We start from the raw sequence: 10,877 nt of genomic DNA on the forward strand, positions 1-10,877 counted from the left end.
TTTTTTTTTTTTTTTTTTTTTTTTTTTTTTTTTGAAAATACATATTATGTATGGAGGAAATTAATTAAATCTCAAAAAGAAACAATTCGGGTATGCAAGGGGATCGATCAATTCGTTCATAATGCTTACTGCTTCGTGAACCTTCCTAGACGTTCTACTAACTAGGTACTTGCTGGCTTACGGTACAACCTTTTGCCTCCCCTCCACACAGAAAGCGGCAAACACCAGTGAGAAACAGAATTCGGAGCAAGTGTGTGACAGGCTGACAGGATCACAAGCCAGTTCTTGTGGGACCGACTCCAAAGTCAAAAACACCTGCATCCATCCTTTTTCGCTATTTTCTCTGGTCGGGGGCCCCCTCTCAGGGCGTGCTTGGCACCAGCCTTACACCTGCCAGTGGAAAATCTGTATCTAGATACACACTAGAATCCCATCTCCTGGTCCGGTCTGGAGTCTAGGCTGTGTGCCTCTTGATTTGGGCAGAAACTCACACTTCCCGTGCTGATCATCAATCCGATTTTAGCACGACACAAAGACGGGATCGCAGCTGCGATGTGAATATTCGGGGGGAGGGGGGGCGACCGCCCAGTCACATGTTCGTTTTGTTCCAAGTCTCAGGTCGGGCTAATTAAGTTATGGAATTGGTTCGTTGGCTGTTGTGCCCACACTACGTTATGGAGGCCTCTCTCTCTCTCGGGCTGTGTGTGTATGTGTGCAAAAGAGGCAAAAGCAGGTTCCTTGACGTATCCTGCTTAGAGCATCCGTCCCTGACCACTTCTGCTTTTATTCTCAGGGGTGAGATCCGATGCTGATTTACCCAATCTGACCCCGAAGATGGGCACCATGTCGTCATTTCGAGTTCCCTGGTTAAGTTGAGTGGATTCCATTATATTCTGCTCCTTCTGAATCTGGTCTGCTTCAGGTCCATGCAGGGACCGGAAATATCATCATCATTGCTAATTTATTTAGTTATTTAGACATTTCCCTTTCATTAACAACAAAAAGAAAAATAAAAGGCGGAAACGGAAAACCCACTCGAAGACCCGGGATCAAATTAACGAATCAAGGACAATTAAATTTACATGAATATAGTAATAGAATACGGAGTAGAATAGGAATGAAATTGAAAGATCCAAATCAACCGGGGAAAGAAAAAGGACATTACAACAACTGATTTGGAAGTGGCCACCGCAACCGGACGGACCGCAAATCCGCGGGGTGGGACTGCAGTTTAATCCAAGCCGATTCGACCCTCTCCCCTTCCCTTCTCCACGCGTGGGGCTTAAAGCTACTACTTACTGAGTAGTCAATAGAGACCACAGAAGACGATTTACCGGGACAGATCTAACTAGGAAATATGTACAAACGTAGATGCTTCTACTGTAGTGGACCAGTAGATATCTCCAGGTGGAGAGTGCAAGACTGCATTGGGGGGGACAGAGTATTAGTAAGATTGAGCTAGTACCTTGAGAACCACCCAATCCACAAGGACGGTTTTCTCCTGCTGTTGGCCGGACCCAGTTTGGCCCCGACGTCCGAAAGCAGCAGCAGGGATGATTGCTGCTGCCGTGGAACAGCCACTTCGGTACCTTCGCCTCTGTTGCCCCTCTTCCCATTTCCCTATCACTTCCTACTGGTCTTGACAATTTCTCCAAATCCATCGGGAGGATCTCGGAGGTGGAGCTCATACCGCAAATCCTTGATGTTCCGCGGCGTTTTCCTCATGGGTGACCGCTTTGACTTGCTCAGTGGATCTTACAGACCAGAAGAAAGAGAGAGAGAGAGAGAGAGAGTGTGTGTGTGTGTATGTGTGTATCCCGTGTCGTTACAGGGGATCCCAACACAATGACTGATGCTAATAATGCTCGTTGCGCGGATTCTCAACTCTCGCCTGACAAGTCTAGAACTCTAGCGAGGGGCTGTAGCAACCGCATTCGGGACATGGTGCGTTTGGATGTTTTCAATATCCATCACTCAACGCTTCGCAAACATCCTCCGACCCAGTAGCGCTCCACTCCAAATTAATTTCCGCACCGGCACTATCGCGTGGATCATCTAAGCGGCGATCGGCATTTTCGTAAAGCATGTCTCTTCTGTACCTGCTTGTGACTGTGTCCGATGCGTTGACCTCCCAAGTACTTTAGCCCTCCAAATCAATTTATCGCTTACACCTACGTGGCCAATTTTGAAATCACATTCAGCTGATCGGCTCGATGGAACCAGCTAAGAAGGTATTTGAAAAGATAGAAAGGGGACCGACGTCCCCCAACTGAAGAGCTCGCGAATGAAGGCAAGAGGACACATGTCCCAAAGAAAAGATGCAACTATGTGTGGATATCGTATGTACGATGCCGAGCAGCCCCCCATAATCATACATTATGGCAGCAGGCAACCAAGCAAATGAATATCGAGACCAAAAGAGAACTTTGTGGGTACACAAGTGGAAAAGCGGTCAAGGTCCAGGCACCATAGTCCATGTTGCTGCATCGCAATTGACCTCTTCGAAGCTGTGCAGAGTGCTAAAGCCCAGTCCTGACAAGCACTCGAAATTACCATCAACATCAACCTAGAATCGCCATGTTAATAGGAGAGAATTTTATTGCACACCAACCAAATGGATTTGTCACTCACACTGTCCATGATCACAGCCTCGGCGCCTTGTTTGCGAATCTGTTTGATGCCCAGCAAGACCAACCCCTGCATGACTGTGGCGTACTCGCCCACCGAAGGCGAAATGACGGGGGATGAGATGCCCCCCGCCAGGACTTGGGTAGACTTCAGCGCGGGCATGTGTTCTGCCAAGGTCGCCCGTCCGTTGTATATAACTACGCTTCCCAGAATAGCCCCATCGCCAGGCCGTGTGGCCCGAATGATGCCACAATGTGGAGCCCCTCCTAGAGCTACCCGGTAGATGTCTATCACACCTTGCCTGGAGTTCGTCTTGATATGATCAAGGATGGAATCCGCGTGATCCCAGCCATGGACGAGGTCATAGGTCACGTCTGCATTTTGAAGGCCAAAGACCAGCCCGTCGGGTGGCGTCCAAGTGGTTAGGTTGCGGAGCACCACACTGCAAACGGGCCGCGAAAGTGCCGTATTCCAGCCCAGGTTCGCAAACCATTGCCGCAGCCTTTTACGCTCTACTGGGTTCGCCGATGGGATGCCAAGATAAATCCCCGGAAGTCGTGAGCCGAGCTGGAATCTTTTCACTCCTTTTCGCTGAAGAAGGGTTCGAATGGCGCGGCTGTGGAGTGAATTTCCAATCGACAACTTTCGTCGTGCAGGATGGACGATTAAGGAACCAATAACGCCAGTCCCCGTAGAGCGAAAGAAGTACGTGGAACAAAAACCGTACAAAGCTTGAGTGCTGCTGTTTCGAACGACGAAATGCGCTTCGTCAATCTCTTCCCGCCGAAGCAGGAAGCTGCTCGACGTTACTCCCAACAGTTCGGAACGTTGTCCCTGGGCACAATCTCCTCTAACGGCATCCAAGAGAGAATCCAAAGAGCGAGCATCCCTTTCCTCATTCCAAGTTTCTACCAACCAGTGCTGTCTTGCTTGGTGTAGCTTCTGACTGCGGCTTATAGAACCAGGTAATGAGCCAACGGGGTTCAACTCCCCATAGAGCACTTTAACCAGGGCCTCCAGTGCGGTTTCGGTGAAATCGTAAGTGCAAATATAGGTTCCAATAGACGGATCCATGGCGAAGTCGTATGGAGAACTGGCAGCGACAACAATAAGAGGTTTCTCGCGCGCTTCACCAGATGGGGTAAACTGTGATCTACAGATCATGGAAACATGTTTAGTAAATCCATGCTGGTATAGATTCCTGTTAGCATCTGCAGTGACCACGATCACTGCGTTGGCCCGGTCAATGAGATTTTCATGGATTGGACGCACGCCGTTAGCCGTGTAGGATGTATGCAAGACACGGCCACTCCTCTGCCGCGAAAGGGACCGCCCGAGCTCCTTGAAAACGCTTTCGCCACTTAACACGGAAGCCGTCCGGTCCCACGATATAGGATCGAGCGACATGTTTGAGTGCTCACTTACAGAGCGGGATACGGCTGAAGCAGGCAGCGGCTTCACTAATGGCGTGAGCAGAAGTAGCTCTTCATTTGATTCCAGAATGTTGGATAGGGGAAGGAGGTTCTTTTTGTCCCGCACAACCGAGATAGAGCTATTGTATGCCCGGGTGGAGAGACTGGTATGGGACGGTTGCATCTGTGTCAGCGAAGGGATGCCGGGAGGGTTGAGGGCCCGCTCCCAGGAGGTGCATTTGGCTTTCAGTTTGAGAACCCTGCGTAAAGATTGCTCTATGCGGGCCCGCCCGATAATACCGTTCTCCACGCCGAGTTTTAGGCCATTAATGGCCTCTTGCTGCACCTGGAACGACCTGCAGAGGAGTATAATATCACATCCCGCATTTTTGGCCATCACTGTTCCTCCGCCAACGCCAATGTTGTGTGTGAGGGCCTCCATTTCCAGACACTCCGAAACGACAACGCCTTCGAACTTGAGGTCCTTCCGTAGCAGATCATCGACGACTTGCTCACTCAGGCAGGCATGCATAACGTTGACTCCGGCGGAGGACATTGAAACGCCCCCGACCATCATGGAGTCCAATCCCTGGACAATAGCGTTGCGGAAAGGCACCAACGCGGTGAGACTGAGCTGTTCCAGTGACTCCGTGATGATTGGGACATCGGTCTGAGACCCGAGAAATTCCAAGTTGCCATATGAAGGAAAATGCTTGCCACAGGTGACCAAACCTGCTTTCTGGTAGCCCTTCATGAACTCCACACCGTATTGCGACACCTCTTGCGGGTCGTCACCGGTGGTGCGGACGCCTAGAGGCTGGGACCGTACGTTTGTGAGTACGTCTAGAACTGGGCCGAGGATCCAGTTGACCCCGACAGCCTTAAGCTCTTGTGCAGTGGCCGTTGCGACTTCGTGGGCCAGAGTTTTCGAACCCGTAGCGGCGATCCCCATGGCGCTAGGATACTGTCGGATGTATATCTCGTCATAAAGACTATTCACGCCCCCATTCTCTTGATCGAGAGCGATGAGCAGTGGTACCGGATGGCCAGCATCCCGGGCAATTGTCTGGAGTTCCAGGACCAGTCGCGTTGCATCCTCGGCAGCTAGACGTGGATCAGCATCGTAGATTTACAGAAAGGCAAGCGAACATGGCTGCAACGCAGCTACTGTCCATATGGGAAATGGTAAGGGACAAGAAGGGTAAGGTGCGGAGATACATTTTAGATTTTTGGCAGTGAGTAGGACCGAGCCCAAATGGTAGTCTTTAATCAATGAGCGGATCTGAGGGCTAACAGACGTTCCGTCGAAGCCCATCATAAAAAGCTGGCCCATCTGCCTGCCGAGGGACGATGTGGCAGCCTAACCGTCAGCCATGATCGATGGATAGAAAGGCAATGATGAGGTGAGGGGGAGTGCTTTTTCAAAGTTATGAAGGTTGAGAGAGGGAAGCGGAATAAGGAGGGAGAAGGGTGGATGGATGGGTGGATGGATGGGATGGATGACAGGAATAAACCGACGAGGGCGAGTAAGGTAACGTCCTGTTTGTTCCAGAACAGGCAAGTACAGGAAGTGATGTTCAACAGATGCGAAGTAAGAATTTGTAACTTGGGGAGTGTATCAATCAATGGCAAAGGAGACAGAAAGGGATCAAATAATCGGATTTGATCGAAAAAGGGAATGCCAAGGCTACACGCCTACCTGTCTAGATCCTCCCAGCCAGGCGGCAACATGTCCTCTTTGGGAGCCATGAGAGCCCGGCGTGGGAAGGAATGTTGCGGGTGCAATGGCAAAGTAAAGAAATCTCGTTTCGGGATGATGGATGGGGTAGGTAGCAGTAGCAGCAGTAATAGTAGCAGCAGTAGTAGGACTGATAGGGGAGAGGCGCTGTAGGTATGGAACGGAAATGCAACCACTGATCGGGCGGAATCGAGGGAGTCCCAGTGAATAAGGTAGTCGGTTGCAAACGTCAAAGAAAAGTGGGCGGACAGGCGCGCCGGCGCCGGCAGTTGATACCAAGCTACCTTCTGCTTTAGCTCGCAAGCTTCATGGATCAGATAAAGCCCGGGCGGATCGGAGAAGGGATCAGATGATGAGTGGCCGGTTGAGCGAGCCTCCAATTTCCCAAGATGGGAAGTCCTGACTACTAGTAGTACCTACTAAGTAGGTAACTAAGTAGCTGCTGGCAATATTCTGTCTGTCTGAGATCCGGTTGACTGCCGCGCTGACAACGGGTGTGAAGGAGCCAACAACTCCAAGGGCATGAAGTCGAAGTTATCAAAAGCCAGGGGATATAGCCTGATAGACTGGGCTCTATGGGTTAGGAAGTCCCTTGGGAGCAGATAGATCATAGACTGATGCCGCCAATCCTATTGTCTATTGCCCATCTAGTAGATAGATTAGCATGATAGTCGAATCAACATGGATGGCATCCTTCCTCCCTGCACCGGTCTCGGTATTGGCATGTCTGCCAGCCCCCATGTGCTGGAAGAATAATGTTCCACCGGACAATCTGTGTGAAGTAATCACGTGGAGTACCATTAATACATTCACATTACGATACTGAAACAGTGACGGCTGAAATTGATTTCCAGTCTGATACATACAATACGGGTGTCTCTCGGATAGGTATGTTTGTACCATACCTTACCAGTTGGTCACAGCGGAGGGAGCCTGGAGGGTTGCATGGGTCTGTGACACACAGGGCTTGTTTCCCCGGTTTGCCGCGATGGCCGAATGCAACGGCAGCGCCCGCCAACAGACTTTGAACCAATTAAATGGAACGGAAGCACTGGGACGCTGCCCCGTCGGGTTAGGCGGAACTCCCCTTCAACTCTTTATCAGTGTTATCTTCCAACATGATAGCTTACTAGTATCTACTAGTTACTAGTAGATATGCCACACCACGGTCACCTGCCTCGGGGATGTCCTTCTTGGCAAGCTTCTTTGAGCATCTTCTCCAGCCGATTCGCCCCATGCCACCCCCTTCTGCAACATCACGTTGCTGCTGCTGATGATACCATTCGGTGACAATTGCTTTTTCATTTTTTTTTTTTTTTTTTTCCCATCAGTTCTTTTCACCTCCCCGTGTCTAGGCTAACCTCTTCAGGTTCTTCTGCAGCTTTCTTGATGCTAATGCAGTACTCTGATTGGCAGCCTCATAGGAGTCAGTATAAGTAAGTACTACTAACTAATTCTTGAAAAAGGACAATATTACCAGCAATGGAAGTGCTGCGTCATCGGACAGCTACCTGCCTTCAACCTCATACCTGGGAAGATACACTGGTGAACAATTTCGGCTCATGCATTCCTATCAGTGAAGGCACGGTCTTTCTATCCGCTCGGAATATACTCTTTGGGTGTATCATAGCGGCAAGGTCGTCGTCATCACCTACCGTGTGGTGATCTCGGCGTTGACTCGATGTAGATCTCACTGTAAGTCTACTAGTAGTAGTACCCGACTATGACACGGTCTGAGGGACAGTCCAGCAAGTCCATGTATCATTCTGTCACACTCCACATGGCCGATCGATCCAGACCTACCGGGTAGAATGGGAACTTGTACTGTAACAGAGCCATGGTTGGGATGGAGTTGCCTGCTCTAACAATCATTATTAACCTCCCAACGGTACCCTGCCTCATTCTTCTTCCTCTCCTCTTCGCATCTCCAAAAAATATTATCCACTCCTCCAACCACTCCTCTACCGTCCCTCCCTCTCACTCCTCCTCTTCTTACCTTGCATCTCCTTCATCATCATTTCATTTCTTTCATCATATATCTACGACTCATCTTACTTTTCCATTTCTTTGTCCTCGCTTTTGTGAGACCCCTCATTGTTATCGCCCCTCCCATTCTTATCAGTGACGTAGTAGTCTCCTCATCCGCCTTCGGATTTCTTCCATCATGTGTGTTTCCCATCCCTGGGAAGCGGCTTTCCTCATTGATTCATTCTAATGTCCCTTTTTAGGAGAGTAATCATTAGGGAGACTAGCCTTGAAGCTTCAGAATACATTGCAGATTACATCATCAGTATGTCTTCCCGGAAACTCGTCGTGCTTTCATCGTATTCTTCATTCTGCCACACCTCTATGATTTTGTCTGCTGTATGCGTCCACTTACTGATAATGCGGTCTAGGTCGCATAAAGTCATTCAAGCCCAGTGAAGACCGGCCCTTTGTGCTGGGACTCCCGACTGGTAGCAGTCCTGAGATAATTTATAAGACTCTGGTGCGCCGGCACAGGGACGGTGATATCTCGTTCAGAAATGTCGTAACGTTCAATATGGTATGCATTAGTAGCCCCCTCCCCCCACTCCTTTTCATGCAAGCACTATTTTCTTTGCTAAAAAAACTAGGACGAATACGTTGGACTGCCTCGTGACCATCCGGAGTCCTACCACAGCTTCATGTACAAGCACTTCTTCTCCCACGTGGATATTCCGCCCCAGAACATCAATATCCTTGATGGTAACGCACCCGATCTCGCAGCTGAGTGTTCGTCCTTTGAGGCGCGAATTGCTCGCTATGGCGGTATTGAGCTCTTCCTGGGTGGCGTGGGTCCAGATGGGCATATCGCTTTCAATGAACCAGGCTCCTCCTTGAGTAGTCGTACTCGTGTCAAGACCCTGGCATATGACACAATCCTGGCTAACTCGCGGTTTTTTGGCAATGACTTGGACTTGGTGCCGCGGAGGTCACTGACCGTGGGTATTCAGACTATCATGGATGCTCGCGAAGTAGTCATCGTGGCCACCGGTGCTCACAAGGCTCTTGCTGTGGAGAAAGGCCTGGAAGGCGGCATCAACCACATGTGGACACTCTCAGCGCTGCAGCTACACCCATATGCGCTGATTGTCTGCGACCGAGATGCAACTCTGGAGCTGAAGGTCAAGACTGTTCGCTATTTCGAATCAATTGAACAATCCGGCACGGATGCACGTACTCAGGGTCCGCCTCTTGTCTACAGACCCAGGACATATGTTCCTGCCCCAGTGGGTGTCGTGAAACTCCAGCCGCCGCACATTCCTCAGAAAGCACCCAAGGATCTCCGAATCAACACGGAACTTAACACATCGGTAGAAGACGAGGAACTCACACCGGACAGCATGTCTTCACGTATGGTTGACTCGGCGATTGGAGGGCTGGATTCGACTCTGAAGGGAGACTTGTTCTTTGATCACATGGGCTCACGGGTTGCATCGCATTGAAGGGAGGGGGAGAGGTTGTGAGAAAGAATATCTACTCCGTGGGCAGTATTTGACCGGCTTCGGATTGTTGGTGGTAGAAGGTGGCCGGGGGGCGGATAAGGTTGAATCGTAGATTGCGCGAGGGTCATGTGCTTGGGACTCAATTTGTTTGTTCTTTTGGTTGGCATTTGTTTCGCAAAATTGATAGCTAGACGTGCTGTCTCTTTGCCATTATGCATTGGGAAATTCTGTTTTGTGCCAGGAAAGATATTAGATGGATTTACATGGCGTTTTAATTGCTGAACGAACATAGATTGACCGAGACTGTACAAAAAGACGAATGAATGACAACGTTATATACATTGGTATGTTGTTTGCTCATTATGGGTATTTGTCTCGTTGCAACGTGCGGGTAACAAAAGAGATACTAGTTGGTAATTGATACTGGTACTATGCGGATATTATCAGCACACTAACGACTCGTATGGTAATGTCCCGAACTCTTTTCGATAGGTATATGTACTTTCCATTCATCGGTTCCTATAGACATCCAGACATGTATATACGCGGGTCATTAAGCATACTTCTTCATTTACAGCTTGGCAAAGACAGCGGCGACGGAGCCGTTCATATCCACCAGGGTGCTCTTGTTTCTCACCCAGGCCTCAATGCCGCGACGACCGTTCTCCACGCCCACACCGCTGTTCTTCCAGCCACCGACAGCCATCTCGGCTGGACTCTCGCCCCAGCTGTTGATCCAGGTGATACCGGCCTGCAATTGATCGATGACACGGTGGGCCAGGTTGAGGTCCTTGGTGAAGACACCCGCAGCCAGGCCCAGCTCAGTGGTGTTTGCCCGCTTCACCGCCTCCTCGACCGTCTCGTAAGAGAGGATAGACATCACAGGACCGAAAATCTCCTCCTTGACGATGCGCATGTCATCCGTGCAGTCAGTGAAGACAGTAGGACGGACCCAGTATCCGCTTTCCAAGTCCTTGGGGACTTGCGGCTTGCCCAGCCCACCATACAGAAGGGTGGCCTTGTCCGTCTCGATTCCGTGGCGGATGTAGGAGGCCACCTTCTCCATGTGGACGGCTGAGCTCAGGGGCCCCATGTTTGTGGCTTCGTCGAACAAAGGTCCGGGGCGGATGTACTGCATCTTCTCCAAGAGGCGCTTTTCGAAAGCAGCCTTCATGCTCGAGGGAACAAAAACCCGGGTACCGTTGGTACAGACCTGGCCAGTGCTGTAGAAGTTGGCCATCATCGCACCATCCACGGCATTATCCAAATCGGCGTCAGGAAGAACGATGAGGGGACTCTTGCCTCCAAGCTCCATGGTCACGTATTTCATGTTGCCGGCGGCAGAACCAGCGACCTTCATTCCGGTGGACACCTGGCCTGTGAAGGAAACCTTGGCAATCGTGGGGTGAGCAGTCAGGTAGGCACCCACGTCGCCTGCACCATACACCACGTTGAAAACACCTGCGGGAAGACCAGCTTCCGTGTAGATCTGGGCCAACGTCTGAGCGTGGAGCGGAGTGAATTCACTCGGCTTGTAGACCATGGTGTTTCCGGCAGCCAGGCAGGGAGCAGATTTCCACAGCGCACTGGTTGTGTTTAGTCAGATTCCCGTTGACCTTCGAAAAAAAAAAA

General features: G+C 50.4%; 5 protein-coding genes across 5 annotated transcripts in view; 2 read left to right on the plus strand and 3 right to left on the minus strand.

Moving 5' to 3' along the window:
- Positions 1-1,722: 1,722 nt before the first annotated feature.
- Positions 1,723-6,117, minus strand: BDQ94DRAFT_152596 (putative beta-N-acetylglucosaminidase). Its single transcript, XM_026767996.1, has 4 exons — positions 5,740-6,117; positions 5,259-5,377; positions 2,632-5,144; positions 1,723-2,566 (listed from the first exon to the last, which is right to left on the minus strand). Exons 1-4 carry the CDS (start codon positions 5,787-5,789, stop codon positions 2,453-2,455), a joined length of 2,796 nt encoding a protein of 931 aa, XP_026621146.1. The 5' UTR covers positions 5,790-6,117; the 3' UTR covers positions 1,723-2,452.
- A 73-nt stretch (positions 6,118-6,190) lies between these two features.
- Positions 6,191-6,560, minus strand: BDQ94DRAFT_152598 (uncharacterized protein). The gene has a single exon (XM_026767997.1). It carries the CDS (start codon positions 6,387-6,389, stop codon positions 6,210-6,212), a length of 180 nt encoding a protein of 59 aa, XP_026621147.1. The 5' UTR covers positions 6,390-6,560; the 3' UTR covers positions 6,191-6,209.
- A 523-nt stretch (positions 6,561-7,083) lies between these two features.
- On the plus strand, positions 7,084-8,324 carry BDQ94DRAFT_152601 (uncharacterized protein). Its single transcript, XM_026767999.1, has 2 exons — positions 7,084-7,944; positions 8,007-8,324. Exon 1 carries the CDS (start codon positions 7,616-7,618, stop codon positions 7,901-7,903), a length of 288 nt encoding a protein of 95 aa, XP_026621148.1. The 5' UTR covers positions 7,084-7,615; the 3' UTR covers positions 7,904-7,944; positions 8,007-8,324.
- Positions 7,993-9,245, plus strand: BDQ94DRAFT_174957 (putative glucosamine-6-phosphate deaminase; the record flags this gene model as incomplete). The annotated part of the gene is made up of 3 exons (XM_026772423.1): positions 7,993-8,068; positions 8,175-8,323; positions 8,394-9,245. The coding sequence occupies 3 exons, from the start codon at positions 7,993-7,995 to the stop codon at positions 9,243-9,245; spliced, it is 1,077 nt and encodes a 358-aa protein (XP_026621149.1).
- A 285-nt stretch (positions 9,246-9,530) lies between these two features.
- Positions 9,531-10,877, minus strand: part of BDQ94DRAFT_101293 (betaine-aldehyde dehydrogenase) — a 2,078-nt gene continuing 731 nt past the window's right edge. Inside the window, exon 2 of the mRNA XM_026763349.1 lies at positions 9,531-10,831. Coding sequence (XP_026621150.1) covers positions 9,817-10,831 — 1,015 coding nt within the window. The 3' untranslated portion in view covers positions 9,531-9,816. The remainder of the gene's footprint in view (positions 10,832-10,877) is intronic.

Source organism: Aspergillus welwitschiae (genome assembly GCF_003344945.1).
Source record: "Aspergillus welwitschiae strain CBS 139.54b unplaced genomic scaffold BDQ94scaffold_48, whole genome shotgun sequence".
In the NCBI taxonomy this organism is placed as follows: domain Eukaryota; kingdom Fungi; phylum Ascomycota; class Eurotiomycetes; order Eurotiales; family Aspergillaceae; genus Aspergillus; species Aspergillus welwitschiae.

Excerpts from the sequence above, each read along its gene's own strand:
- BDQ94DRAFT_152596 (XM_026767996.1), bottom strand. The coding sequence starts at position 5,789 with ATGGCTCCCAAAGAGGACATGTTGCCGCCTGGCTGGGAGGATCTAGAC. Across the intron at positions 5,145-5,258 it reads CACTGCCAAAAATCTAAAAT|CTGCCGAGGATGCAACGCGA; the intron begins GTATCTCCGCAC and ends ATCCACGTCTAG. Across the intron at positions 2,567-2,631 it reads AGGCTGTGATCATGGACAGT|GTTGATGTTGATGGTAATTT; the intron begins GTGAGTGACAAA and ends TGGCGATTCTAG.
- BDQ94DRAFT_152598 (XM_026767997.1), bottom strand. The coding sequence starts at position 6,389 with ATGATCTATCTGCTCCCAAGGGACTTCCTAACCCATAGAGCCCAGTCT.
- BDQ94DRAFT_152601 (XM_026767999.1), top strand. The coding sequence starts at position 7,616 with ATGGTTGGGATGGAGTTGCCTGCTCTAACAATCATTATTAACCTCCCA.